This window comes from Drosophila erecta, unplaced genomic scaffold (genome assembly GCF_003286155.1).
Source record: "Drosophila erecta strain 14021-0224.00,06,07 unplaced genomic scaffold, DereRS2 tig00000021-arrow-pilon, whole genome shotgun sequence".
NCBI lineage: Eukaryota > Metazoa > Arthropoda > Insecta > Diptera > Drosophilidae > Drosophila > Drosophila erecta.
Window position 1 is genome coordinate 17,498,624 of NW_020825198.1, and position 24,435 is coordinate 17,523,058.

The window sequence follows — 24,435 nt, forward strand, 5'->3', positions numbered from 1 at the left end:
AGTTGCCCATTATATACACAAATATATTTCTGTAACTTCTATAATACACCAAGCGCCTGATAAGCGCTAAAGAATAATATCTAAAACGGATCAAAAACAAAGTACTTCAATGAGAAATAAAACGATATTTAAAGAATTCAAACTCTCTTGTTTTAGCGGGACAAACTTATAAGTTGAATGTATTGAGTGGAAAAATAAAACAATTTTCATTTAATCTTTTCATGATTTCTTCTTCAGTTTAGTTTAATTTTGATTAACAACCAGTTTAAGTTTACAATTTCTTCTAATCTTAATTAATTATAAAAATGTAAGAGTCTTAATTTAAAATTTAATTTAAGTGTCGTGTTTAGGCAACGAACCTTTACAACACTGCCCGCCAGCCATGCGATAGTCCTATCGAACCAACGGCCTATCGAAACGTCGGCCAATCGAAATTGTTCATCCCTGGAAGACAAGAAAAAAATAATATATAATAATAGAATATTCCACCGTGTTAATATTGCCAAGCATTGTTTTCCGCGTCTTCGCTGTCGGTAATTGGGCAACTGTCAGAACGACCACAAAGCCAGCACTCGAAGGGCCCTGAACAGCCGCATAATCGGCAGAAGATACGAGACATCATCGACAGGCCAACTAAACCACAACGACAACTACATCCGCAGCCAAATCCCAATCCATATCCAAGTCCAAGTCCTATTTCGAGTGAAAAGACAGCGAAATGCCACTGTTCGGAAAGTCACAGAAGTCGCCAGTGGAGCTGGTCAAGTCGCTGAAGGAGGCGATCAACGCCCTGGAGGCGGGCGACCGCAAGGTGGAGAAGGCGCAGGAGGACGTCAGCAAGAACCTGGTCTCGATCAAGAACATGCTTTACGGGAGCAGCGATGCCGAGCCGCCGGCGGACTATGTGGTGGCGCAGCTGTCCCAGGAGCTATACAACAGCAACCTGCTACTGCTGCTCATCCAGAACCTGCACCGCATCGACTTCGAGGGCAAGAAGCATGTGGCACTCATTTTCAATAATGTGCTGCGCCGCCAAATTGGCACCCGTTCGCCCACCGTCGAGTATATATGCACGAAGCCGGAGATCCTGTTCACCCTGATGGGCGGTTACGAGGATGCGCATCCGGAGATCGCCCTGAACTCCGGTACCATGCTGAGAGAGTGCGCCCGGTACGAGGCGCTGGCCAAGATCATGCTGCACTCGGATGAGTTCTTCAAGTTCTTCCGCTACGTGGAGGTTTCCACATTTGACATTGCCAGCGATGCCTTCTCTACGTTCAAGGAGCTACTCACGCGCCACAAGCTGCTGTGCGCGGAGTTCCTGGACGCCAACTACGACAAGTTTTTCTCGCAGCACTACCAGCGCCTGCTTAACTCGGAGAACTATGTGACGCGGCGTCAGAGCTTGAAGCTGCTTGGAGAACTGCTGCTGGACCGGCACAACTTCACCGTGATGACGCGCTATATATCCGAGCCGGAGAACCTCAAGCTAATGATGAACATGCTCAAGGAGAAGTCGCGCAACATTCAGTTCGAGGCGTTTCACGTCTTCAAGGTGTTCGTGGCAAATCCCAACAAGCCGAAGCCCATTCTGGATATCCTGCTGCGCAATCAGACCAAGCTGGTCGACTTTCTGACCAACTTCCACACGGATCGCTCCGAGGACGAGCAGTTTAACGACGAGAAGGCCTATCTGATCAAGCAGATAAAGGAGCTTAAGCCGCTGCCCGAGGCTTAGTTGGACCTCCACCTCGGCTCCAACTTCAGCTCCGACTTCAGCTCCAACTCCAGCTCCAGCGTCCCGGGGGCAAAAGGACCGTAGCCAGAAGCCAGAATCGATCGATACGGAAGCAGAGAGAGCGATGATGGGTTAGCAGGATGTGAACATGTTTTGTGTGTGGGTTAAAGCAAATATATATTATATACTATATTTTGTGACGATGATGACTCTACACTTGTGAGTAACTAAAAACAATAATTTAGACAACAACAAGAACACTGATGATAATGATAAATAACGATAAAGCGAATTAGAAAACCAGAAACAGTACGAGTAAATAGCGTAACGCCGAAAAACAAAACAGTACCGAGACTTTCGAATTTAACATAGCCACATTTAGACATTCTGGGCCTAGAGATGAGATACTATATCTTGCTACACAGATATGATTTACCATCCGTCGATCCTTCGCTAATCCCCCTTCTTCCCCAGACCTATTTTCGATATCCATTTAACTAGTTGTTGTATTTGAAATTTGATCGTTTTTGAAACGAGATATCCCTTCACCGCCTTGACCTGCCACGCCCCCTTTGCGACCCCAAAAAACTGAAGATTCACAATGAGTTTTGACTTAAAAATGTAATTCCACGCAAAATTCATGAAAAAAACGAAAACTAAATACTGCATAAAACTAATAATAATTCATAGTGATAATTGTCTGTGCATCCTTCGGCATGGACTCTACTATATATATACTGATATATATATATAGAAAGAGCAAGAAAGAGAGAGAGAGAAAGCATTCAAAACACACACACACACTACACACATGCATACGTACATAGTTAAAAGGGAAGTAAAACAAACAAGAAACAACAACATTGCAAGCAACATAATAACTACGATTATTATAATTTATATTATTCCCAAATTAAAGATAACAGCCAAACTAAAAATCAGTTTTTCCACTGTGGGTGGTGGTTTTCTCAGGGGGCGTAGAGCTTTCCCCCTTGAGTCATGTGCATAAAATTGTGCCAGGGCGGCAACCTCACCCAAAAAACGCCGATCAAGGGCTGGGGAGATGATTCACACACAGAGAATGCCACAGAAACCAAATTCCAAACGAGATTCCAAATCACGTTTGAAGGTGTGCCTGCATGAGTGGCAAATCCTTTTGTACCTGTTCCATAGAATGTCAGGACTAGACGCCATAGCTAGCCTGCTGGTAGGACAGCCATAGGAGATTTCAAATGTTCTGCTTCAGGTTTATACTTTAACCACTGTAGACTAGGTTTTATTACAATTATCTTACTAAATGCATTCGAGAGTACTTAGGCTAGCTATAGATTACGGATGGCTACATCTATCGTCGCTTCTTCTTCTCCAGCTTCCGGATCTTGTGCAGACGTGTCCGGACCGGCTCGCCCTCCCGCTCCGTCACTTCGCCGGTCTCCGGATTACTATTGACATCCGGGTTATTCTCCATCAGCACTGCGGCCGAAATGCAAACGAACTGGAAGAGGGCACCCACATAAAGTCCGTAGCGGATTAGCAAGCTGAAGATGTCTTCGTCCCCGTACTTGTCCAGGGACGCGGCGGCGGCCAGACTGTCCGCAGAAGCAGACATCGCTACGCTGGTTTTGTTTATAAACAAAGGTCGCGAGGATTGTAAAACACAACTACAAAAAGTTTGTTTTTTGTATTGGGTAGAGATGGTATTGTTTGCCAACAGCTCTGTTGCCAACTATCGATAACACTTCTCAGTGCATGTTTAGAAGTTTTTAGGTCATAAACGACAAGTATATTCAAGCTTGCAACGTTATATATGTCGCACAAAATGATTTTATTTCTTTTAGTTAACAGATATTTTGATTACATTTATTAAGGTTAAATGCCTAACATATTTTACAAGGGGACCGTATTTGGTATATTTAAAACTTTTCGGTATATTTTGGAACCGAAAAAAGTATTGGTATTATTTCACACTGGTCTTCTAGTCGCGGCTGATAAGTCGCTAATTTTTGCATAATATTAAGTATAAGTCAAAACAAAGGTGCAAATTATGTCATGTTTTCGGCTAGCGACTGCCACCGTCCTGGCAGGCGTCCGTCCGCTACCGGCAGCAAGCGGAAGGGGCGCCTTGCCCCTGTTGACCCGTAGACGGAATCTGGATGTTGCATTTGCACGCCGCCAGTTTGCAGTGGCGGTGGAAAACGGCGGAGGCAAGAAGAAGCCGAACGGAACTTTCAAGCTCGCGATTTTGGGGGCGACAGTGGGCGCCGCCACCGGATCGGTGTATACGTTGTACCAGCGCTGGACGGACGGAAATTCGCACAAAGAGCACGAGGAGACGAAGCCGACACGCTTGGGCGGGATTCCTGCTGGAGTGCGGATAACCAAGCGCTATGTTAACCCCAAGGACACATCCGGTCTGGACATTGTACTGTTCCAGTTCCAGACGTGTCCCTTCTGCTGCAAGGTGCGCGCCTTCCTCGACTACATGGGCATCTCCTATTCGGTGGTCGAAGTGGATGCCGTCCTACGGCAAGACATCCGCTGGTCGTCGGTGAAGAAGGTGCCGATGGTGCTCATCCGACAGCAGGACGGCAAATACGTTCAGATGGTGGACTCAAGTGCCATTATATCCCTTATAGCCACCTACCTGCAGGACAAGCGCACTGACATCGGCGAGCTGGCGCAGTTCTATCCGCACACATCGTTCTTCGACGATGATGGCAAAAAGAAGAACGACATATTGAATAAATACTTCCTCATGTACCGCGAGCACTCGCCCAAGGGGGTTTCAAAGGAAACGGAGGAGTAAGTTAATCAGTGTCATGTATTTCCTCCAGCAAATCTTTTGATCACGAGTGTCTATTTTTAGATCCGATCGCAAGTGGAGAAGCTGGGCCGACAGCCACCTGGTGCACCTGATATCGCCTAACTGCTATCAGACCATGGGCGAGTCCCTAGAGACTTTTGAGTGGTTTTCGCAAGCTGGCGAGTGGGACGTTCACTTCCCCAAATGGGAGCGCGATCTGATGGTTTACTGCGGTGCGACCGCCATGTGGGCCATTGCTAAGATGCTAAAGCGCCGACACGCCCTTACCGACGACGTCAGATCGCACATGTACGATGCCCTAGACCAGTGGACCACTGAGCTGAAAAAGAGGAATACGAAATTCATGGGCGGAAAACAGCCCAGTCTGGCGGATCTCTCGGTCTTCGGCGTGCTATCGAGCATGGAGGGATGTCAGACGTTTAAGGACTGCCTGCAAAACACCAGCATCGGTAAATAGTTTCTTTCACCGATTTTGTACTTTTTTACGAACTTGGTATGGTTTTCCCGGCAGGTAAATGGTTTTATGACGTCAAGGCGTTGGTGGAGAAGAACCGGGGGCAACTGCAAAGAGAACGTATTGAAAACCTGGCCGCTATAGCTTAGAACACACATTTGCACATATTTTATCCAAAGATTGTTGAAAATAACCGAGCTGTTCATTAAAATATACATTTTAATAAAATCTAGTTCTGTGAATTGTATCTGTTTGTAATCTGTATATGGTAAAAATAAGTGCATAATAATTATCTTTATCTTTTTATCTTTATCTTATCTTTTTATCATTTATCTTTACCCGGAAATTATGAGAGCGTAAGAGAGTTGAGTTTAAAAATTCAGCTCGCAGTGCAAGTTTATTTTATTTAATAACATTTGAAATGTACATTTTTAAGTATATTAGTATATACTTCCTAATAGAAAAAATAGTTTAAAAATCAACGATACCTATCGATAACGTTTATAAGCAGGCTGTGTCCGTTATTCAACAACGGTCACACTGATTTTGTGATTTTGGTTAGCCGCTTGCAAACTTGCAAATCATTTCGTTCGTTTTTTACTTGCCGAGTTAATTGGTAAATTTGAGCACAAAACATGAGCAGATTGGGCTTCGAGCAATTCCCGGACTACCAGGTTCCCGGCGTGAAGCATGTTGATTTCTCGCCCTACGAGTCCAATGGCGGGTGAGTAAACGTTTCTCGACGGAATCGCGATGCGGCTGATTGTTTCCACCTAACCGGAGTGGTCTCTGTTTGTAGCTCCATTGTGGCCATCGCCGGGGATGACTTTGCCGTGATTGCAGCGGACACCCGGCTGAGCAGTGGCTACAACATTCATTCCCGAACGCAGAGCAAACTCTTCAAGCTGTCGCACCAGACGGTGCTGGGTTCCACAGGCTGCTGGGCGGACACTCTCTCGCTGACCGGATCGATGAAGGTGCGCATGCAGAGCTACGAGCATACTCATCTGCGCACCATGACCACGGAGGCCGTGGCACAGATGCTCTCCATCGCCATGTACAATCGCCGTTTCTTCCCGTACTACGTGTCGAACATCCTGGCTGGTATTGACAACGAGGGCAAGGGCGTCGTCTACTCGTACGATCCCATCGGTCACTGCGAAAAGGCTACGTACCGCGCCGGCGGCACTGCCGGCACCCTGCTGCAACCGGTGCTGGACAACCAGATTGGCCACAAGAACATGAACTTGGCCGACGCGGACAAGATCAAGTTGACCAAGGAGCGGGCCGTGAGCGTTGCCTCCGACACCTTCATCTCGGCCGCTGAACGCGACATCTATACCGGCGACTCTGTGCTGATCAACATCATAACCAATGATGGCATTGAAGTTCAAACTCTGCCGCTGCGTCAGGATTAGCCTGTGACGAGAATGTAGGCGTTAGGCGTTTGGTTAGGGACATTCAGTGGAAAGCAGGCATTCTAAGTTTGTTGGCTTCAAATTTTTGTATTTACCCAAAACAACAATAAAGGGAATCTTTGAGATTCAAAATATGCGAACTAGTGTGACCAATCCGGTCCTATAAATAAAACGCTTTCAAGTAATGCAGTGCTTACTGCAAGGGCTTTAAAACTAGCAAAACACTCGATCTGCATTTCATATTCCCCTTTTTTTAAAAATCGTAAAATTTGAAATAATTTTGTGTGATATTCTTCTTCCTCTTTCTTCATACCAAACTTCATCAAATTGCATCACACTAATTCCGAGCACTAAGTTTATGACCCCTGGTGTGCATAAGCAAAATCATTTGTTTGTGTTTGTTTCTCAGAGAATGACGAATTTCGAGTTTGCACTGCCGCCGCTTCTGTTTTTGCTACTGATCTCGGAAAACTCCCTAAGCTCCACCCACATGATGTCCTCTATGGTGAAGCCGGGCATTTTCCGGCACCTGATGTGCCGCAACAATATGTATCCGCGCAGCTCCGTCCTCCGGTACCCAGTGTCCGACGAACAGGACTTCTGGTCGGAACCGTTCCCGGACTACTGCCCGCCTGCTTACACGGCGCCGCACATTGGTGGGCAGGTGTGGGCTGATCCTCCGCTGCCAAGCGATGCATTCCGGCCACAGTGGAACCAGCTGGATGGCCAGGTGAACCGGGAGTCCTTCCACGGTGCCTACAACGTGCAGAATGGACTGCCACTAAATCCGATCGGGCGTACAGGACTTACGGGACGTGGCTCACTAGGCCGATGGGGTCCCAATCATGCCGCAGACCCTATTGTCACGCGCTGGAAGCGGAATGACCAAGGCGTCATTGTGACCAACCCGATCACCGGCAAGTAAGTTGGCCCGATCGCCCGTCAACTGCGTTTATGTAAATTCCATCACTGTTTTCCCCAGGAATATCATACAGATGGTTGCCATACAGCGGTCCGACAACAAGCTGTGGGCCATTCCCGGTGGTATGGTTGATCCTGGCGAGAATGTAAGTGTCACTCTTAAGCGGGAGTTCACAGAGGAGGCATTGAATTTTACAGACAAGGCCAACATGGTGGAGCGGTTTTTTCAAGCGGGCGGCGTCCAGGTATATCAAGGGTATGTAGACGATTTTCGAAACACGGACAACGCTTGGATGGAAACCACTGCGCTGAACTTCCACGACGAAGACGGGAGCCAAGTGGGACAACTGGAGCTAGTGGCCGGTGACGACGCCACCAATGTGCGCTGGACGGACGTCGACTCGAACCTCAAGCTGCACGCTAATCATGCAGACATCGTCCAGGAGGTTGTCATCCGCCGAAATGCACACTGGTAGACAAAAACTGGCAAAAACTATAAGTTAGGATTAACTTTTTCTCGATTGAAGATAAAAACGTTTCAGTGAAATTATAGACTTTAAATAATAACAATTTTTATTGAAAACAAGTAATCTCTTTATTGTTTCAATACATATTCACGTTTCACTGGATGTGGCTATAAATTAGATAATGCCGCTCTTTTTCGGCCGGTAGAAAAGCTACTTCTCGCAATTTTAAAGATCGCTCATCTTGAATGATTAAACTCCAGAAGCACAACTGAAATTTAAGACTACTTCGAACCTATTCGTATATAAAGCTTCCTTGCGACACTTGCATCACTTCCAATAAATGAATCTGCGGGCAGAGGGCGTTTGGGCATTAGCCAAGTTAGGTGCAGATGTGTGCTGAGCTTTTTGGTGGTTTTTGCGGGGATATGTGGGCTTACAGAGTTTGCACATAATTGAAAACTTCCGGATTCGCGTTTGATACTTGGTTAAACTGTTCCGGGTAATTGGCGCGAATCTCTTTGATGAGGGCCACCGCGCTCTCGGTTGTCTCGTCGTCTGGCATCTGTTTCTTGTAAATCGCCTCTATGGTGATGACCAGGATTTGCTCGAGATGTGCAACAATGCTGGGGCGAGCCTTCAAGTATAGCACGCGGAACGCCTTCTGAATCATATCGTTTTCAATGACGTCCTCCTTCAGTGGCAAATGATTGAGCAACACGGGCAACACCTGGGCAAGCGGCACTGAATCAGGGTTGGTAACTATGAGGCGAGCAACTGCTCCGCAAATGTTGTCCAAGGCGGGGGGATTGGACTCCCTGACAATTGCTTCGGAAAGAGCTTGCAAAATTACCGGATAAGACCTATGGAGGCAAAAAACAAATACATCAAAATTATATTCTGCGAGAAAAGTTCATTTCCGCTCTCGGGGCACCCACTCGAATGATTTCTCCTCGGAATGGATGACCAGTTCGCCTAGTGCATAATAGGAGTTCTGTCGCGATTTGGCATCAGAATCCTTGGAGCCAGTGATAAAAATGGGGCACAGGGCGTCGAAGTATGTTGCAGAGCATCCCTTCAGCGCCTTGAAGGAGTCAGCCAAAGCGCCATAGATGTAAGCCCGATGTTCTGGGATATCGCGCTCCTTTGCCTTGGCCTGAAAGGAAATAATCGAATTCCAGTATGCCGCCACATCTTTGTTATTTCGTTTAAAACCTACCAGCCTTTGAACATAAAATTGGTAAAGACGACCGAAATAAAGCGAGAACAACTCCGGCTGAAGGGCTAAGCCAAACAAAGGGAACAGATTGGCAGCGTTCTCGAACAGCATTTCGTCGTTCTCGCTTTCCTCCGAATCCTCCTCATCTCCACCACCGCTCTCCTCGTTAAACTGACAGGCCATTTTATTTGTGAAGACGTCGCGGATGCACCCGAAAATTAGTTCGGCATGCTCCTGGTTGTTTATTGCCTGCAACTGGACATCCTTGAAGACATCGCCGAGTTCGTCAAGCAGATGGAGTACGACCCCAACCTCGTCGTCAGTGCGCAACATATGTGCAAACTTTGGAATGGCAATCTCGCAGGCGCGCTTCAAGCCGGCGGCATCTTCCAACTTATGGAGAGCCGTAATGAACCCGCAAATGGCGTCAATGCACGCCTTACGGACGTCGCCCTGCGGATGATCAATCATCTTGTAGACGTTCTCGAATGCAGACTGCAAGTAGGGCGCGAAGGCGGCGCCCGTATGTGCAGCGAACTCCCTAAGTGCCAGAATAGCCTCCTCCTTCTCAAAAACGTAATCGTTCTCCACCTGGTAGCAGTCTTGGTCATCTTCGTCATCTGTTTGATCTAAATCAATCTCTACATCGGTTGTATCCAGGATCAAATCATCCTCTGGATTCTCTGACACATTTGGCAACACGTCCTCCGAAGAAATCACAGACTCCATTATGCGATCAATGAACTTGGGGAACACAGTGGCCATGCTCTCTTTGACAACTGATGACAGGGAGGACATCAGGTTGTATATGCTCCTGCGGACTTCGGGATCGTCCGGACCATCTTCCAACATCATCAGACAGAAGTTCATTGTATCGTCGGCAAGCGGAATAATATTATCCCTGCCCACTTCGCGACAGAGCGCGGCCAGAGTGTCGATAGCTTGGATGCGCAGACTTTGCATTTCTTTTGGGCACTCCTTCACCAGACAGCCCTGTAGTACACTCATGATCCTAGGGAAATAGGGCACCAGGTGTTCTTTAGCTGCGGTTGAGACCGCTGCTATGGCCGTCAAACCCATTTCACGCATTCGATGCGAGTTCTGGGGTTCCAGAACCCCAAACAGACTACACAATAAGATTATCAGACTGTGAACTCTTATTCACTTATAGGCTAGTCTTACCGCTCCATCAGCGTAGGTAAATGGGGAATAATGTCATCCCCCAGATTCTCGCAAAAGGTCTCCAAGGCATAGAACATACGATCCATGTGTTTCGGTTCCGGCGTACCAATCTGCAAGAAAATACATTTAGTGTGTTTTTGCCACATATGTGTTGGGTTTTTGTGCAGCAGGAAATGCAGTCCACAAAACACTCGATTTGTTTCTTTAGAAATAACCCCCTTTTTGGATCGGTGATATCCTGACCAATTTTAAAAGACTCCTTTATGTGACAAATAACCATTAATAAACATTTAACATATGCTAATAAACAAATGATGATATATCCTGTTCTAGATATAGCTGTTGATGTAATCAAACTTGGCAAACTATTCCACAATTTGAGGTGTTTGATGTGCAATTAAGTACAAAGAAAAAAGTAAGAAACGAAAAGGCACCCTATATTTGGCGAGGACCGATCTGCGCTTGATCTGTATCTTGTCTAAGTACATTATGGAATCTTTGGCAGGAACGTTGCTGTTATGGCCAGCCTTTAGAAGCAGCACAAACAAACAAATAAACAAGAATGTAAAATACACAGATTCCAAGTTGCTCAAAGATGGCCGCAATGATTACCTACCTTGAGTTCCATTACCAGCTGGCTCAGATAGTCGAACAGCACGGGAAGAATCTGGGGAGCATACTTGCAGATTGTCGGCTGAAGATACTCGGAAAACTGTCCAAGGGCGAAGAATGCGGCGACCCGCACCAACATAACAGAGTCGAAAATTCCAGCTTTGACGATATTCAGCATGACCTCCAGATACTTGTTCCCAATGGCCTCGGAGCAGCCCTCGGCAATGACGCCCATACAAATAAAAGAGGAGCGGCGAAGCACAGGTTGTGGGCTCTGCAACGCTGGCTCCAACAGCTGCAGTAGTGGCGGAATAAACTTCTCCGGCGACATGTGGAGGGCCATCAAGTCCAGAGTCTGCGTAGCTGCAGTGGACGGGCTATTCGAGCTCTCAGACGAAAAGTAATCATCGTCTAGAATAGGAATAAGATTAGCAAACATGGGAACGGAAATAGAAAGGAGCAGTTACAACCATCATCAAGGGAGTCCTGGCACATCACTTCGAACATAACCGCAAGAGTGGGTTCCAGCAGTTTCTGCTTCATAATAACCTTCTTCTTAAGGCGCATTAGGCTGCCAACAAAGGTAATCACCTGAACTCGAATCGAATCCTCGAGCTGCTGGTTGCTCGCAATTATCAGACAGAACTCCAGAATCAGCTTCACATTACCGGTCAGCAAATGGGGCACATACTCGCCCATGGCGTCTATGATATTAAAAGCTCCCATGAACTCCTGACTGTCCCCCTTTTCGGCGAAGGCGCCTAGGGCCTTGAGAATTAGCGGCACAGCCTTAACAACAATCTGCTCAGCACCACTATGTCCACTGACGAAGGGCAGGAGGTAGCACGTACCCGTCAGCACGTTAAACACGGTGGGTGTGGCCATGTTACCGTTCGCCTCGGCGGTTACCAGAACGCCGGCGAACAACGGGAAGATAGTATCCATGTGGTTCGAAAACTGATCGGGAGCAGCGTCCATGAGTGTGGTAAAGATTGAGCTGCCCCGCTCGCTTTCTGTTGGATCGGGACTGCTGCAACGTTCGTAAATGAACTTCAGTATTTCCTCCAACCAGGAGTGTTCCTTCTCCGCCTCGTGTCGCACCAGCGATCCAATTATCTGGGCTACCGTGCCCTTCACGGTCTTTTCCTTCACCGCGATGAGGACCTGAAGCATGTTCGTTTTAATTCTAATCGGTAAAAATACATAAATCCTTTAGTGTATCATGGTCATTAAAATGTACCCATTCAACTCACGCTGACTGATGCTCGGCGGGAACCAACTGCCAGTGGCGCAACTTGCTGATCCGCCTCTTGAGGAGCACGGCGGCGACATGCCGCTCCTGGACCGCCCGGTCCGACATCACGATCTGGGTGAGAACCAGCAGTGAATCGGGATTCTCGTAGGCCTTCATCATCTTGGCTGTTGACTACGAGAGCGAAAGAAAAGGAACTTAATTAGTAATTTGTATGACCGTGTGGTAGGATACTATCAACATAAATAATTTTCCAATTAGGAAGCGATGATTGTGCGTCCATGTGAGCCCACAAGAGCCCACACATTTTTGAAGCAGAATTAATGATTTTAATGGAGTATTAACGAGTTGAATACAAATACTAAAATGTTATTAATAATAATTATATGAATATATGTATCTACAGAATTCTAAACAATTTACTATGCTTATCTTAAATAAATGGAAACTGTTAGTTCTTTTCGTCGAGTACTAATAAGATGCGACCCACTGTGCTTTATAAACATTCGCACATATAGGAATGTGCACATGCTGGATTTAAAACTACTGTGTTCATGTAGCGTACATACATGTACACATGTATATAGGGAATGTCGATCCAGCCACGCGGTCAAACCGAAACGGAGCGGCCAGAACGGAATGGATAAATGGAAGACAGCCAAGGGCTCCCAGGATAACCTCCCTTCAATCGCCGGATGGCCGTTTTACCAGCTCTGCTCACCTGACGAATCCGTTCCGTGTCCATGCCCAGGATCCCGCTGATTATGTCCAAAATAGCTGCCTCCATTTTTGGGGAGTTACTGTCTGTGCCCAGGCGGATATCCAATACAATCCGGTGCAAATTACAGCCGCTGAATTCGCAAGAGCGGAATCGAAAAGTGTGAAGCGAGGGAGAATTCGCAAAAATACGACCAGGGCTGGAGGCACGTTGGCGTTGCACGTTTTGCTCTTGTTCTTACAGTTTACAGTTTATCGCCAGCTTATTTTACACTTTCGTTTGAAATTGGCGGTTATTATAGCGGTTTTACGAGTTTTTAACGAAATGGTATTTTCCTTTCGAATATGTTTTTTTTGTTTTTTTGTTGAGTGTGTTGATCTGTGCGCTTCCCAAAGTGTTATAAAGTAGAACACGTAAAATATTTGAATTTCCCACATTTGTGCGGACAAGTTCACAAAGGCCGCCTAGACACTTGTGTGTAGCCCTGGATCTGTTATCATTTATCGACGTCCATTTTCAAACGAAATGACGCGCCTTTTCTTGTTTACGCGTTCGCACTAACTGTAAAGGGACGGAGCGAAATGGACAGAAGCAATGGAAGCCAGGGAAATGGCAGCTACATGGACCAGAACTCGCTGGGCATTCTGAACATGGATAATCTAAAGGGTAAGCAGGCGGGGCAAGCCGGAAATCTACAGTAGCAGCCAGTAATCCAGGTTCCTTGCAGTCTTTGGCGACTTGTCCAGCTTCAGCAAAAGTGGAAGGAGCAGCGGCCCTGGTCGGGACTCCTCTGCCGTCCACGAGCGGCTTCGAGAAGAGCGACTACGTGCGCTGGAGACACTGGAAAAGCCTCGGCCATCGCGTCCCAGCCAAGCAAGGAGCACTGCCCTCCAGATGCGCTCCACCACAAACATATCGGAGTTGGTGACAGACGACACCATTGATCTAAACAGCAGCGGTTCCTTTGCTTTGGTCACGCCCGCCACCAAGGGCACCAACATCTCTTTTGAGCCTGCGGAGATCACTGGCAGATCCACACTCTGCCAGGCTGGAAAACAGCGCCGCAGGGAGAAGCCATCCCTGTCTGTGGCCGAAATCCTAAAGTCCTCCTTCGTTGAGAAGGCTCGCCTGTTGGAGAAGAAGCTGCACGATGCCAGCCAGGTGGAGGCCAGCTATCGCTTATCACGAGCCCACTCCAGCAGCCTCACAGATTCGTTTAACTGCTCACGCAGCTTACCGCGCACTGCGGACATGAGTGATCTGAGTCTTAACGGCGGTGGGGGATTCTCCTTTGGCTCAGCCTCGTTGGCGGCAGAAGGCCAGGATGAAAGTTTTGCCCCCGCCGAGCTAATGCAGTCCAAATTGGTGCTGGGTGAAATCTCCTGGGCGCAAGAGTTCACAGCCATGCCGACGGCCACGTTGAGCACACAGGCGATGCAGAAGATCGCCGCACCGCCGCCAACATCCGAAATAGAAACCTCGGTGTCCAAGTATGCAAGAAAATATAATTTTGAATTTAATTATACAAACTTTCTGTTCACAGTTCTGTCTTGGCTGGAGATCCAGACTTCTCGCTGGGCAACTACTTCCAGACGCGATCGGAAAATATATGGAACATTGTGAGCAACGGCAGCCCGAATCGCTCCCGACCCACTCAACCGCTATTGGTACCAGAAAGTAACGTGACCCTAAATTCAGTTGGTGAAAAGACCCCGCAGCCAGACAATAAAACCTACACCAAGGCGGATGCCATGACTGGCTCAAATCTCGGACGCAACCTCATGCAAAAGATGCAGCAGGATCGGATTCAGACGGCGCTGAAGGGCAACAATGGTCTGGCGTCGAAAGAGACCAAGCGTCCGCCATCGAGCTCCGAGATCCTAAGTCTCTCGGCAATCGACAAGGCGCTTAGGGAAATAGATCTGAACTCGGATACGTCCACTGTAGAGGTTCTCAACCACTTGTGGGAGCATGGTCGCGGCACCAATTATGAAGATGGGGAAAACAAGGAAAACCAGAGCAGCAACTCCCAAGCGGAGCGAACTTTGTGCGGCTCTAACAAGCTTACGGACACTATGAGTTTCACAGACTCCGTGCTGAACTCGACGGATTTTCGCCATTTGCAGCATAGCATCTCGCGCAAGCCGCTTAGTCCACTGGCGGACCAGCCGCAAATTACCATTAGCCGTGCGGACACCGATCCCGTAGAGACGGAAGCCGAGGCTGACATCGATGAGTGGCCCTCGACGCCGGTGAAGGAGCCCAACCGCAGAGTGAGACGCACTAAGATTTCGCCAAGATCTGCAAGTCCGTCCAGTAGCGATGGCATACGTCCACTAACCTGCACCGAGGATGAAAACGAGGACGAGGACAAGACGCCAGTGAACAAAAAGAGAGTATCGATCTCCACAGTGGGTATGATTCCGCGCAAACCCTCATCTCTAAGCAGCACTCGCCTGGATGGATGCGACGTTGCTGTTGCCTCTTCCACCGAACGTGATTTTGGCATTTCACCGAACCTCGCCAAAAACCTATCGCCCTTGTCCTCGCCGAGAAGCTGTCTCTCGTCGCCGCTGCTGGACAGCACAACTAGTTCCGACCGCAGGCAGCTCATGAGTGGAGTAGCACGCAAGGCGAACTCCTCGCCCGCGGGAAGTGAGGCCAGTTCCACCAGCGGATTCGCAGCAAGCGGAAGACGTGGACTGGGTTCCAGCTCTATTACAGCACCGCGTAGTATTTCGCGCTGCTCGAACTCCAGTGAGTTCAGTCATCGCGATGGGAAGCTGCTCCCCTTAAAGGTGACCCACACGACCCTCTGTTGGGGCAGCACAAAGCTGCGGACAGATGTGCGTAAGTCAATGCAGGTGAAAAACACAGCGGACAAACGCCTTGTCATTCGGATTGGCATCCAGGGACCCGGTTTCCAGCTGGTTGGCGCCGGTAGCAGCACCATCACACTGCAAGCCATGGAATGTCGGTCGGTGGTGATTAATTTCTGTCCCACTGTCTGTGGAGCGGCCATCGGAGCCTTGTCTTTTTATGCACCGTCAGGAGCGCATAACAGCAACCAGCCGGGCCTGGAGATCCCGCTGTACGGCTACGGCGGCAGTGCGTCGATCACCATACAGGGTCTACTAAAAGGACCTGTGGGCGCCAGTTTCCTTACCATTGGCGATGTATGCGAGCTATCCGCTGGTCCTCTTTCTGCGAGTCTTAAGTTTCACAACAAGGGCCCCCTGACCGCATTTGTGGGCATTTCAGTGGACTCCACAGTGCTCATGAAACTGCGCCTGAGCGAGGCCTTTGAGGTGCGTCCTAGCCGCCTGATATTGCCGCCAAATAGCGAATGCTGCGTTCAGATACTTTTCCGACCGAATCGCGAGGACTTGAAGAACATACTTAAGAAGACCGCGCCGGTGCTGACCCTGGCCAATATGCGGATTTTCTGCGGAGACGAGCCCAACAGACAGCGTATGCGCAGCTTGGTCCAGAGAATGAGCAGCCGACAGCGGGAGAAGCTCACATCGCCGATGCTGGACAGCATTTGGGGCCAATTTCCGGATGAGCAGCCAGTGCGGAACATCGGTCAGCTCAACGAACCGCCCGAGTTCATTCTGGACTTGGTCACCGTAGTGCGGATTATTGATGTTGCCCTTACCCTCAATCGGGATTTTGACGAATCGTCTGAGAGCTCGCTAATGTTCCTGCCGGAGGCCGAGGAAACCGTGTTATTCCGAACAATATGTGTGTCCAATTCGCCGACGCCAACGCAGAGCCACTTATTGGAGCCCGTGGATGAGCTATTGGAGGCGGACACCACCACTTTGATGCCCATCGAGCGGAATTGGTCTGTGCAGCCCGCTTCGCTGGAATTTGAAGCCGGCGGATCACCACTGGCCACTTTGTCCGTAACTAACAGCTTCTGCTCCAGGCAGCTCATCGAGGTCACCTGCAGTGTCCCGGATATGGTGCGAATCAGTCCCAGTGAGTGCTACGTTTCTCCAGATGGTGGCCAGGCGGAGATCGATGTGCGCCTGCTGCGCTCCCCTAGGCGGGATTTGCTCGAAAAGGAGCCGCTCATCGTGGTCTCCATGGAGAACGAGCGCATCAATGTGCCGCTTAGTTTTAAGTTTTAAAATTTGTTTATTTGTGCCTACTAATTGCGTTTACCCTATGTTTGGGTTTTTATAGTTTAAACAAAAATCGCATTGTATTCTCTTGTACTTATGAAATGAAGCTGTGTTTGTAGAGTATTTGTAACGAAAACGTAAATCTCTAAAGTAAAAATACTCACTTGTTCTTAAAAACTTCATCTTGCTTGAATAAAACCTAAAAAAGTATATTATTTATTTCCAATATTTACATTATTATATGTTGCTCTCAAATATTTAAAAAGTAACGTTTTTGGCTGCGATAGTTAATCTAAAAGGGAGTGAGCGGGCACACTTTGTGCAAGCGGAATACGGGCACACTGAGGAAAGTGCATTATTTCATTTCCAGCATTTTCCGATGAAAATGGACGCCGACAGTAGTTGTGGAGCCGATCATCGAGGTACCCACTATATAGTATATCCGATCTGATCAGAATCTGATCAAGTGCAATCTTTTTGTTGTTTTTTTTCTAGTGGCATATTGTGTAAAATGTGAAATGGATGAAAATGAACACTGGACGAGCAGACAGAGAAGCTTGGACAATGGGACTCTTAACTGCGCATTTTGTGGATTCCGCCTCCGAAGATGCGCCTAACACGATGGCTTGGATGGAGTGACTAATCCCTCTCTTTTCACATAGATTCCCATGGCTCAAGGTCGCGATCCCGGCGAGAAAGAGAACAGCATGGGCGAACGAGCAACAGGGACAGCAAAAAGAAGGAGCACAAGGTTCCTTATTTTGCTGATGAGGTTCGGGAACAGGATCGGGTGAGGAGGCTGCGCCAAAGATCGCCCAGATCCACTAGACGCAGTCGCTCTAGATCCCAGTCTTCCGACAGAAGGCATCGCCATCGCTCTAGGAGCCGCAACCGCAGCCGAAGTCGCAGCAGTGAACGGAGACGCCGTCAAAGGAGTCCTCGTCGGTATAATCCACCGCCAAAGATCATCAACTACTATTTGCAAGTGCCACCTCAGGATTTCTACGTTAGTAGTTTTATTATAAATATAATAAATATTTAATGAATATAATCTAATCCCACTTTGCAGGGGATGTCTGGCATGGAGCAAAGATTTGGATACCAACGGCTACCACATCCTCCTCCGTTTCCACCTGCCCCCTACAGATTTCGCCAGCGACCGCCATTCTTGGGAGCTCCGCGGTTTGGATACAGAAACGCGTGGCGCCCCCCATATTAAACAAACGCCATTCGGCATAATTACAAATTTATTTACATTCGTGTGTTTTGTACATTAAAATAATAAATACATATATATATTAAAGGAGGAGAACATAAAATATTGCAAACGGAGAACGTTGATTAAATCATGAGCAAATGCAGCAAAGACAGCGGCAACAAAAGGGGCACACGAGTTAGGAAGAGGAAGTTACTTAATCCTAAGAGGGATAACCATATACTTACGACTTTATACATGCACATTTACACATACACTCATGGTTTCGGGGGACTAACACTAGCGACTCTCCTAATTACGATATTTACGCTTTGTCAATAAATTATAAAAATAGATCATTTGTTGTGGCATTATACTAAAACAGTGGTTAGAGCTCGACCCGTGGACGAAACTGCAGCCGAAGCGGCGGATCCCGGAAGCGCCAGCGCGTCACGTAGACGAACTTCAGCGTGTGATCCTTGCCGAGCAGCTCCTCGTTGCACAGGATGTCGATCTGAAAGGTAAGATGTGTGGTTAGTACATAGTATGTGCGTACAAGTAAATAAACCCTGACGGGCTTAGCTTTCACTTGAGAAGTTATTGTCGCGATAGGCAAATATCTCACCTCTCTGTACTTTTCAATGCCGTTGAGGATCTTCTTGGCCACCAGCTTTTTGAGGTGCGTTATCGTCGCCTGCGAGCTACAGCGAATGAAGCGCCTCTGCAGGTTCTTGAAGTTATTGCTAATGCACTCCAGGCACACGTTCACCTGCTCGTCCAGGCGATGGAAGTCGGACTCGGCGTGGGCGTCCATCACCTTCTCGTTGTCGTCGTCGTGGTTCTGCGTGATGTCCTTGGGGCACGGCATGTTCCTGCTCTTGTAGAAGTCCCGCTCCCGGCGCGATTCATCTGGAATGGTTCGTGTTGGAGGTAAGAGTGTAAAGAAACAAAAACACACGCTTCAGCCAACCTTCTTGCAGTTTCGGCACCAGTTTGTACACAATGTCCTGCATGGTGCGATCGAAGCTGATGTATTGCAGGGGATGGGACTGGTGAATAATGTTGTCGCAGGTGGGGCAGGTCTTCTTCTCCTCCAGGTGCTTTACCAGACAACTCTTGCAAACTGTAAGGGCGGTAACACTGGCGTTATTGGGCAGGTGATGTTCCATGCCGAAGCAACTCACATGTGTGCAGACACTCCGTCACCGTGGTGGCATCGATGAAGTAGCCCCCGCAGATCTTGCACGTGATGTGCGGATTGATCGTCTTCAACTTCACGCGCCGCTCCATGCTGGCCCCCCGATTGTGTGCGGAACTACGTTACTTTATCCTAAATATCCCTATGTTGCTCCGGACCGATGGCTTGTCCTGCTGCGGATTTTCCGATCTCCCACTCCCGCGCGGAAAACGCTGAAAACGGCAAACGCGCTCGCTTCCGATTAAAGGGAATGCTTGCGCACAGTTGAACAGGCACTCGGCATTGTGGCCAGCGATTTTTGGTCGCAATGTGTTTTCTTTTTGGTTGTAATTTGAAACAAATAAAATAGAAATCACGACTAAATAAATTGTGTGTACGTGTGAGTTAGGGATGCGCGATAGTTGCATACCTGTTACTAGTCGCGATTATTTCACCGTGACAAGTCACAGCTTTGGCGGCATGTCACGAGCAGTAACAGTTTTGCTAATATTATTTCTCGGGTTTTCAAGTAAAGAGTAGACTTTATACTGCTAGTGCTAAATAATATGAGTCTAGTATACAAATTTCTAACTCTTTTTACGGATTACTGCAGCCGGTTTCCAAAATATAATATATATATCGCTCATTCTAACCCAGTGATATTTTCGCACTTTGAGTCATAACTATCGTAACCGAATGCATGCATGTGTGGGTGAATTGTGTCACCATATCGGTATCGTGACTTTGTTCACCATGCCGGGCCGGTCCCAACTATCGTATGTGTGTGGGTGGCAGCAGTCCGGCAAGGCCCTTTGCTGAATCACACTGCTGGTCACACTGCTTTATTTGTAAATTTTAATTAATTTTTTAATTTTGTATCGTTCCCCTTAAAAAATAGAGCGCTTGAACCATAGTATAATAATGAATATTACCTATCTTATGCCTAATATTTTTAGAGCATCAATATTTAAAAATTGTAACCGTTTTTGAACAAAAGAAAATTCAACTTAATAATATATTGAGAAAACTAGCTGATATATTTTTAAGTTCGGAAACAACATGCTTAAGTTCGATAAATAAAAATAGGAGCATACAAAACTTATAGCTTAAGTAAAGAAACCTTCCATTACTAATTATATTGTTTCGACATTAAATATAAAGTTCCCTTTTGATTTGGTAATTTTTAAATAATCTGAAAATTTATGGAGCAAACCAATTAAAAATAGTTTTCATGTGAATTTACAAAGGCAGCACGAAGTTCACCAATCTGAAAGCAGACATATATTATATAGTATATTATATGTGCTGTTAAGGGGATTTATTTGTTTTTAGTTAGCTAGTTCTGACAATTTCGTATCGTTGGGTTGGTTTCCCTAATTCAGTATGTACTTGGCGTATTGTGGCTCATATTTGTCGATGTAGTACTGGACAAACCGGCACTTGATCACAATGAATTGCCCGTTCAGTAGCGCGTAGTCCAGTGCCGCCTTGGCCAGTAGCTTCCCAATGCCGTGACCGCCCAATTCCTCCGGGACGTTGGTGCTCCTGATGATCATCACCCCGTCCTTGATGGTGTATAGCAATTCTGCTCGGATCTCATTAATGTCGGTGTAGAATCGGTCCTTCGTATGCCGGATAACAATATGTGTGCCATAACATCTTTCCTGCGAATGTAGGTTCGGAACCTTCAAAATGTGGCCAGTTAGGGTGTAATTACGTGTGGGCATGGAGTAGATTCTCGAGCACAAGGAATACGTTCTTCGGCCACCATGCAGAATTACAATTGGAAGCAATTTGGAAAGCATTTCCTAATTTTTGAGAGTAGTTTCAGGAATTAAGGGCCAAATAATCATACTTCACATTATATTGACTATTTTCGAGTGACCAGCCTGAATTATTAAATTCCGGCTGTACATAGTTCACACTAGTTCGCAATATATATTAATAAATTAATTGGACATTTCTTTAAAATATCTAAAGCTCTTACTGAAGTATTCTTTCAAAATTAGTTTGGGTTGAATTGTGCAGCTTAAAGGTTTTTTTAATTTAATTGTTCCCTCCTTACTAGAAGTGTGACCGTACTCGCGCTTACTTATTTGCTAGCAGCTATCAGCTGTTGCTCTGCTATTGTTTTTGTTGTGTGTGTTCCTGGAGGCGTAGTTTTCTGTTTTTGATAATTACTCATAGCATACCCAGAAAAATGGCACTGGTGGATCACGATTCCTGGGACATCGAGTACGAGGGCTGCGAGCGACTGCGCCATCAGCTACTGGTGTATCTCAACCAACGTCAGCAGTGTAATCAAAGGACAACCTCGTACGTCCAACTGACAAGCAGCATACAGACCGGAATAGAGCAGCTGGACAAGGACCTGAAGCACCTCAAGGTGGTGCTGGATAACGCCATCACCTGGGAGACGAGCCCTGAGGAGGAGCTGCAGCAGCGGCGCATTGACTGGGACAGACTCACCTCGCAGTTGCGAGAGATCCGCCAGAAGTTCGCAAACAGCGCCCAATCCAATGTCCTGGCCGCATCAGGTTCTGCTTGGCAGGACCAGGATCTCGTGTCGGGTCAAAGCAATTCCTCACGGAACACCGCCTTGGACGTGGAGGCCCTGAAGCAGAGAAAGATCGAGATGCTGGCGCAGCAAAATGAAGGACTCGAGGTTCTATCAGCCACATTGTCCAGACAGCGCCAGCTGGCCACTCAGCTGGGTAACGAGGTGGACGACCAGAACAGTGGGTGTGCCCTAATCCCTGCGCTGCCAGTGCTAATCCCTTCCTCCTTGCAGATATCCTTGACAACTTGGCTAATGCCATGGATCGCGTGGAAACGGGTGTGCAGCGGGAAACACAGAGCATTGGACAGGTCAACCGGCGAGACAGTACTTGGGGCTATTGGCTCGTCATTATAGCCTTGTTCGTCGCCATCATCGTCGTGATCTTCGTTTAGTTCCTACGAACCATTCCAGTTGTTTTATTGGCTTATATTATGACATGCGTGGAATGTCTATCTGTCTTTAACCCAAAGTTTGATTATTTATGTATACACCAATTAAATTAGGATTTATAAGTATTTACGTTCGCGGATCGTTCCCCTTGATCAGGTTTATTTAGTCGTTACATTACGGTTAACAGATGTACAGGTGTTTATATACTTAAGCCAAATCGGAGGCGTAGGGCACGTTCGCCAGGTTGCCGATAGCGCCGACTGCCAGCTTGGAGCTGCCCACCTTCTTAGCTGCCTCCTGGACCTGCGACTGCGAGATGCCATCGATGGCGCTGAGCAGGGCGTCCGCCTCCAGCACATTCCGGGTGAGCGCCGCCTGGCGACCGATCTCCTTAATCAGACCACCGTCCGACGAGTACCGAGAGACGATGCGCGCCTTCAGCAGAGCCTTGCCTCGGGCAACATCCTTCTCTGACACCGAAGCGGACTTCAGGCCGCGCACCAGGAACTCCACGGTCTTGCCAATGTCATTCGAATCGGCGGAGACCACGAAACCGAACAGTCCGGCGTCCGAGTAGCTGGCGTTCACAGCCTTGACAGTGGCTCCGACGCCGCCGGCGCAGTTGACAGCCTCGCCATAAAGTCCAGCGGAAGTGCCGCGCTTGGTGGCGGCCTTGGCGCCGAGCGTCTGCTCCAGGATGGCGAAGGCCAGCGCTTCCTTGTGGTTCGATGCGGCACCGCCCTGTCCAGCAACGGCGACGACCGCACGGTGGCCAGATGTGTCCTTGCGGGCATCTCCACCATACCAGTTGGCGGAGGCAGCCTTGCCGCCGCCGCTGGGGAACTGCAAGGTCTGTGCGAAGCCGGCCAAGGTGTTGTTGTCGATTCCCACGCCTACAACAGCGGCACGGCCGGCGGCGAAGGTCTGGGCCACGTAGTGCAGTAGGCTCTCGGAGGACAGCTTGCCCAGCTGGAAGCGGGGCAAGTAGATCGAGTTTCCCAGGCCGTTGCGGAAGGCAGCCTTGTGAACAAGCTCAATGGCGCGTTGCTGTGAAGGATAAAGAGTTATTCAGAGTTATTGGGATGTGTTTTTTTCTAGTAGATAGGACTTTGCTAGATCCAATGATTGCATGATCCAATTAAGAATTTACTGTGGGCTTACCTCCGTGGAGACGGCGTTCAGCTGGTTGACAACCGTTTTGGCATTGTCGACCAACTCCCAGGGCTTGAAGGCTGGCTGCAGCAGATCCTGCAGGTAGCGCAGTCCGGTCTCGGCGTTGTCTGCTGTGGTGGTCACCGTATAGCCAACGACTTCGCGATCACCCCATGTGGTCAGGGTACCGCCCACCTGTTGGATGTTACGGGCGATGGCGAAGGCGGTCGAGTTCTGGGTGCTCAGCCCTCCGGCCAAACGGAGCAGGTGCGAGGCTCCCTGGGTGTCGTAGGCCTCGTTTCGGGATCCGGCTCTGCAATTGATCGAGATTAGGATACTCCAAGGTGTTGGTTACTGCCCCGTGGACTCACCCCAGCACCAAAGACACGCGCGAAACTGGAAGAGTGGCATCGGCGGTGGCCACCACTAGTTTGTTCTCCAGCACCTTGACGTTCACGGCGGACAGGTCACCGACGGGGCGCGGGCAGGTGGCGTAGCCTCGTTTCTGCCGGAAAACAGTACGGAATTGTTATAATTCTTGTTACATTCGACATTGTTTAGATGGCAACTTCGGGTGTTTTACGTAACACGAGCCTTCCGTTAGGAAGATTCGCTGCCGTAACTATTTGTTGGTTAAGTCGAGACTTACGGCGATGGCGCGCAGGAGCGATGTCTTGCTAGCGTTACAGGCCATGGCGTGGATTATGCTAAAATTTCTTCTATTTGCTTTTTAAGCAATTCTTTACAAATAATCGCAGAGCGAAAATTTTTACGGTCGTTCGCGCTAGTGTGGCCGTCGCACAGGTTTCAACTAAGCTCTATTTCAATGCTCTCAAGAACGGTCACACTGAGTAACAGCTGTGACTTATAGTCACGAGATTTTCGAAATATCGTGATCTGGATGTGGGAAAAATAATTTGGCAAGTGAACAAATTTATCAAATGCTTTTTGGCAGTTACACTTACACAGAAACATGTATAAAATAGTTAGTTGTAGTTTTACAATATAAAACGTAAAACGTTAATTTCC

General features: G+C 47.9%; 12 protein-coding genes and 1 long non-coding RNA gene across 16 annotated transcripts; 7 read left to right on the forward strand and 6 right to left on the reverse strand.

The window, feature by feature from the left end:
- Nucleotides 1-375: 375 nt before the first annotated feature.
- On the forward strand, nt 376-2,039 carry LOC6544215 (protein Mo25). The gene has a single exon (XM_001972995.3). The coding sequence runs from the start codon at nt 719-721 to the stop codon at nt 1,736-1,738; it is 1,020 nt and encodes a 339-aa protein (XP_001973031.1). The 5' UTR covers nt 376-718; the 3' UTR covers nt 1,739-2,039.
- A 940-nt stretch (nt 2,040-2,979) lies between these two features.
- LOC6544216 (protein anon-73B1) lies at nt 2,980-3,475 on the reverse strand. Its single transcript, XM_001972996.3, has one exon. The coding sequence runs from the start codon at nt 3,345-3,347 to the stop codon at nt 3,084-3,086; it is 264 nt and encodes an 87-aa protein (XP_001973032.1). The 5' UTR covers nt 3,348-3,475; the 3' UTR covers nt 2,980-3,083.
- Nucleotides 3,476-3,667: 192 nt separating this feature from the next.
- LOC6544217 (prostaglandin E synthase 2) lies at nt 3,668-5,263 on the forward strand. The gene is made up of 3 exons (XM_001972997.3): nt 3,668-4,540; nt 4,605-5,011; nt 5,074-5,263. The coding sequence occupies exons 1-3, from the start codon at nt 3,783-3,785 to the stop codon at nt 5,163-5,165; spliced, it is 1,257 nt and encodes a 418-aa protein (XP_001973033.1). The 5' UTR covers nt 3,668-3,782; the 3' UTR covers nt 5,166-5,263.
- Nucleotides 4,938-5,493, reverse strand: LOC113563938. Its single transcript, XR_003407710.1, has 3 exons — nt 5,356-5,493; nt 5,053-5,123; nt 4,938-4,992 (listed from the first exon to the last, which is right to left on the reverse strand). It is a non-coding gene; the product is annotated as an uncharacterized LOC113563938 (long non-coding RNA).
- Nucleotides 5,494-5,521: 28 nt separating this feature from the next.
- LOC6544218 (proteasome subunit beta type-1) lies at nt 5,522-6,574 on the forward strand. The gene is made up of 2 exons (XM_001972998.3): nt 5,522-5,740; nt 5,816-6,574. The coding sequence occupies exons 1-2, from the start codon at nt 5,652-5,654 to the stop codon at nt 6,432-6,434; spliced, it is 708 nt and encodes a 235-aa protein (XP_001973034.1). The 5' UTR covers nt 5,522-5,651; the 3' UTR covers nt 6,435-6,574.
- Nucleotides 6,575-6,660: 86 nt separating this feature from the next.
- LOC6544219 (ADP-ribose pyrophosphatase, mitochondrial) lies at nt 6,661-7,924 on the forward strand. The gene is made up of 2 exons (XM_001972999.3): nt 6,661-7,355; nt 7,417-7,924. The coding sequence occupies exons 1-2, from the start codon at nt 6,793-6,795 to the stop codon at nt 7,829-7,831; spliced, it is 978 nt and encodes a 325-aa protein (XP_001973035.2). The 5' UTR covers nt 6,661-6,792; the 3' UTR covers nt 7,832-7,924.
- Nucleotide 7,925: 1 nt separating this feature from the next.
- Nucleotides 7,926-13,048, reverse strand: LOC6544220 (importin-4). 3 transcript variants are annotated; one of them, XM_026977685.1, is made up of 10 exons: nt 12,806-13,014; nt 12,086-12,258; nt 11,303-12,018; nt 10,837-11,243; nt 10,655-10,747; nt 10,221-10,330; nt 9,039-10,164; nt 8,758-8,975; nt 8,260-8,682; nt 7,926-8,168 (listed from the first exon to the last, which is right to left on the reverse strand). In XM_026977685.1, the coding sequence occupies exons 1-10, from the start codon at nt 12,869-12,871 to the stop codon at nt 8,150-8,152; spliced, it is 3,351 nt and encodes a 1,116-aa protein (XP_026833486.1). In that variant the 5' UTR covers nt 12,872-13,014; the 3' UTR covers nt 7,926-8,149. The 3 variants fall into 3 exon arrangements, with proteins under 3 accessions (XP_026833486.1, XP_001973036.2, XP_015013062.1); XM_001973000.3 differs by lacking the exon at nt 10,655-10,747 and having other exon boundaries at nt 12,806-13,013; XM_015157576.2 differs by lacking the exon at nt 10,655-10,747 and having other exon boundaries at nt 7,926-8,682; nt 12,806-13,048.
- A 231-nt stretch (nt 13,049-13,279) lies between these two features.
- LOC6544221 lies at nt 13,280-17,055 on the forward strand. Its single transcript, XM_001973001.3, has 3 exons — nt 13,280-13,468; nt 13,530-14,292; nt 14,346-17,055. Exons 1-3 carry the CDS (start codon nt 13,384-13,386, stop codon nt 16,936-16,938), a joined length of 3,441 nt encoding a protein of 1,146 aa, XP_001973037.1. The 5' UTR covers nt 13,280-13,383; the 3' UTR covers nt 16,939-17,055.
- A 190-nt stretch (nt 17,056-17,245) lies between these two features.
- LOC6544222 (female-specific protein transformer) lies at nt 17,246-18,236 on the forward strand. The gene is made up of 3 exons (XM_001973002.3): nt 17,246-17,354; nt 17,595-17,938; nt 18,002-18,236. The coding sequence occupies exons 1-3, from the start codon at nt 17,312-17,314 to the stop codon at nt 18,149-18,151; spliced, it is 537 nt and encodes a 178-aa protein (XP_001973038.2). The 5' UTR covers nt 17,246-17,311; the 3' UTR covers nt 18,152-18,236.
- LOC6544223 (polycomb group RING finger protein 3) lies at nt 18,164-19,793 on the reverse strand. Its single transcript, XM_001973003.3, has 4 exons — nt 19,312-19,793; nt 19,098-19,250; nt 18,753-19,036; nt 18,164-18,641 (listed from the first exon to the last, which is right to left on the reverse strand). The coding sequence occupies exons 1-4, from the start codon at nt 19,415-19,417 to the stop codon at nt 18,516-18,518; spliced, it is 669 nt and encodes a 222-aa protein (XP_001973039.1). The 5' UTR covers nt 19,418-19,793; the 3' UTR covers nt 18,164-18,515.
- A 525-nt stretch (nt 19,794-20,318) lies between these two features.
- LOC6544224 lies at nt 20,319-21,383 on the reverse strand. Of its 2 annotated transcripts, none has more exons than XM_026976580.1 (2): nt 21,292-21,383; nt 20,319-20,968 (listed from the first exon to the last, which is right to left on the reverse strand). In XM_026976580.1, the coding sequence occupies exon 2, from the start codon at nt 20,858-20,860 to the stop codon at nt 20,678-20,680; it is 183 nt and encodes a 60-aa protein (XP_026832381.1). In that variant the 5' UTR covers nt 20,861-20,968; nt 21,292-21,383; the 3' UTR covers nt 20,319-20,677. The 2 variants fall into 2 exon arrangements, with proteins under 2 accessions (XP_026832381.1, XP_026832380.1); XM_026976579.1 differs by lacking the exon at nt 21,292-21,383 and adding an exon at nt 21,160-21,228.
- Nucleotides 21,384-21,388: 5 nt separating this feature from the next.
- LOC6544225 (syntaxin-8) lies at nt 21,389-22,383 on the forward strand. The gene is made up of 2 exons (XM_001973005.3): nt 21,389-22,042; nt 22,096-22,383. The coding sequence occupies exons 1-2, from the start codon at nt 21,505-21,507 to the stop codon at nt 22,254-22,256; spliced, it is 699 nt and encodes a 232-aa protein (XP_001973041.1). The 5' UTR covers nt 21,389-21,504; the 3' UTR covers nt 22,257-22,383.
- Nucleotides 22,380-24,375, reverse strand: LOC6544226 (cytochrome b-c1 complex subunit 2, mitochondrial). The gene is made up of 4 exons (XM_001973006.2): nt 24,056-24,375; nt 23,778-23,911; nt 23,416-23,719; nt 22,380-23,301 (listed from the first exon to the last, which is right to left on the reverse strand). Exons 1-4 carry the CDS (start codon nt 24,098-24,100, stop codon nt 22,462-22,464), a joined length of 1,323 nt encoding a protein of 440 aa, XP_001973042.1. The 5' UTR covers nt 24,101-24,375; the 3' UTR covers nt 22,380-22,461.
- Between the last annotated feature and the right edge of the window lie 60 nt (nt 24,376-24,435).

Excerpts from the sequence above, each read along its gene's own strand:
- LOC6544215 (XM_001972995.3), top strand. The coding sequence starts at position 719 with ATGCCACTGTTCGGAAAGTCACAGAAGTCGCCAGTGGAGCTGGTCAAG.
- LOC6544221 (XM_001973001.3), top strand. The coding sequence starts at position 13,384 with ATGGACAGAAGCAATGGAAGCCAGGGAAATGGCAGCTACATGGACCAG. Across the intron at positions 13,469-13,529 it reads GAACATGGATAATCTAAAGG|TCTTTGGCGACTTGTCCAGC; the intron begins GTAAGCAGGCGG and ends GGTTCCTTGCAG. Across the intron at positions 14,293-14,345 it reads ATAGAAACCTCGGTGTCCAA|TTCTGTCTTGGCTGGAGATC; the intron begins GTATGCAAGAAA and ends TTCTGTTCACAG.
- LOC6544223 (XM_001973003.3), bottom strand. The coding sequence starts at position 19,417 with ATGGAGCGGCGCGTGAAGTTGAAGACGATCAATCCGCACATCACGTGC. Across the intron at positions 19,251-19,311 it reads GACGGAGTGTCTGCACACAT|TTTGCAAGAGTTGTCTGGTA; the intron begins GTGAGTTGCTTC and ends CCGCCCTTACAG. Across the intron at positions 18,642-18,752 it reads GCATTGAAAAGTACAGAGAG|ATCGACATCCTGTGCAACGA; the intron begins GTGAGATATTTG and ends CTTACCTTTCAG.
- LOC6544216 (XM_001972996.3), bottom strand. The coding sequence starts at position 3,347 with ATGTCTGCTTCTGCGGACAGTCTGGCCGCCGCCGCGTCCCTGGACAAG.
- LOC6544218 (XM_001972998.3), top strand. The coding sequence starts at position 5,652 with ATGAGCAGATTGGGCTTCGAGCAATTCCCGGACTACCAGGTTCCCGGC. Across the intron at positions 5,741-5,815 it reads CCCTACGAGTCCAATGGCGG|CTCCATTGTGGCCATCGCCG; the intron begins GTGAGTAAACGT and ends CTCTGTTTGTAG.
- LOC6544222 (XM_001973002.3), top strand. The coding sequence starts at position 17,312 with ATGAAAATGGACGCCGACAGTAGTTGTGGAGCCGATCATCGAG. Across the intron at positions 17,355-17,594 it reads TTGTGGAGCCGATCATCGAG|ATTCCCATGGCTCAAGGTCG; the intron begins GTACCCACTATA and ends CTTTTCACATAG. Across the intron at positions 17,939-18,001 it reads TGCCACCTCAGGATTTCTAC|GGGATGTCTGGCATGGAGCA; the intron begins GTTAGTAGTTTT and ends CCCACTTTGCAG.
- LOC6544226 (XM_001973006.2), bottom strand. The coding sequence starts at position 24,100 with ATGGCCTGTAACGCTAGCAAGACATCGCTCCTGCGCGCCATCGCC. Across the intron at positions 23,912-24,055 it reads CGCTCCTGCGCGCCATCGCC|AAACGAGGCTACGCCACCTG; the intron begins GTAAGTCTCGAC and ends GTTTTCCGGCAG. Across the intron at positions 23,720-23,777 it reads CGCGTGTCTTTGGTGCTGGG|AGCCGGATCCCGAAACGAGG; the intron begins GTGAGTCCACGG and ends GATCAATTGCAG.
- LOC6544219 (XM_001972999.3), top strand. The coding sequence starts at position 6,793 with ATGACCCCTGGTGTGCATAAGCAAAATCATTTGTTTGTGTTTGTTTCT. Across the intron at positions 7,356-7,416 it reads ACCAACCCGATCACCGGCAA|GAATATCATACAGATGGTTG; the intron begins GTAAGTTGGCCC and ends TGTTTTCCCCAG.
- LOC6544225 (XM_001973005.3), top strand. The coding sequence starts at position 21,505 with ATGGCACTGGTGGATCACGATTCCTGGGACATCGAGTACGAGGGCTGC. Across the intron at positions 22,043-22,095 it reads CGAGGTGGACGACCAGAACA|ATATCCTTGACAACTTGGCT; the intron begins GTGGGTGTGCCC and ends TCCTCCTTGCAG.
- LOC6544220 (XM_026977685.1), bottom strand. The coding sequence starts at position 12,871 with ATGGAGGCAGCTATTTTGGACATAATCAGCGGGATCCTGGGCATGGAC. Across the intron at positions 10,748-10,836 it reads AGCTGGTAATGGAACTCAAG|GCTGGCCATAACAGCAACGT; the intron begins GTAGGTAATCAT and ends CTGCTTCTAAAG. Across the intron at positions 8,683-8,757 it reads TCCGAGGAGAAATCATTCGA|GTCTTATCCGGTAATTTTGC; the intron begins GTGGGTGCCCCG and ends TTGCCTCCATAG.
- LOC6544217 (XM_001972997.3), top strand. The coding sequence starts at position 3,783 with ATGTCATGTTTTCGGCTAGCGACTGCCACCGTCCTGGCAGGCGTCCGT. Across the intron at positions 4,541-4,604 it reads GTTTCAAAGGAAACGGAGGA|ATCCGATCGCAAGTGGAGAA; the intron begins GTAAGTTAATCA and ends GTCTATTTTTAG. Across the intron at positions 5,012-5,073 it reads CCTGCAAAACACCAGCATCG|GTAAATGGTTTTATGACGTC; the intron begins GTAAATAGTTTC and ends TTTTCCCGGCAG.
- LOC6544224 (XM_026976580.1), bottom strand. The coding sequence starts at position 20,860 with ATGATCATCAGGAGCACCAACGTCCCGGAGGAATTGGGCGGTCACGGC.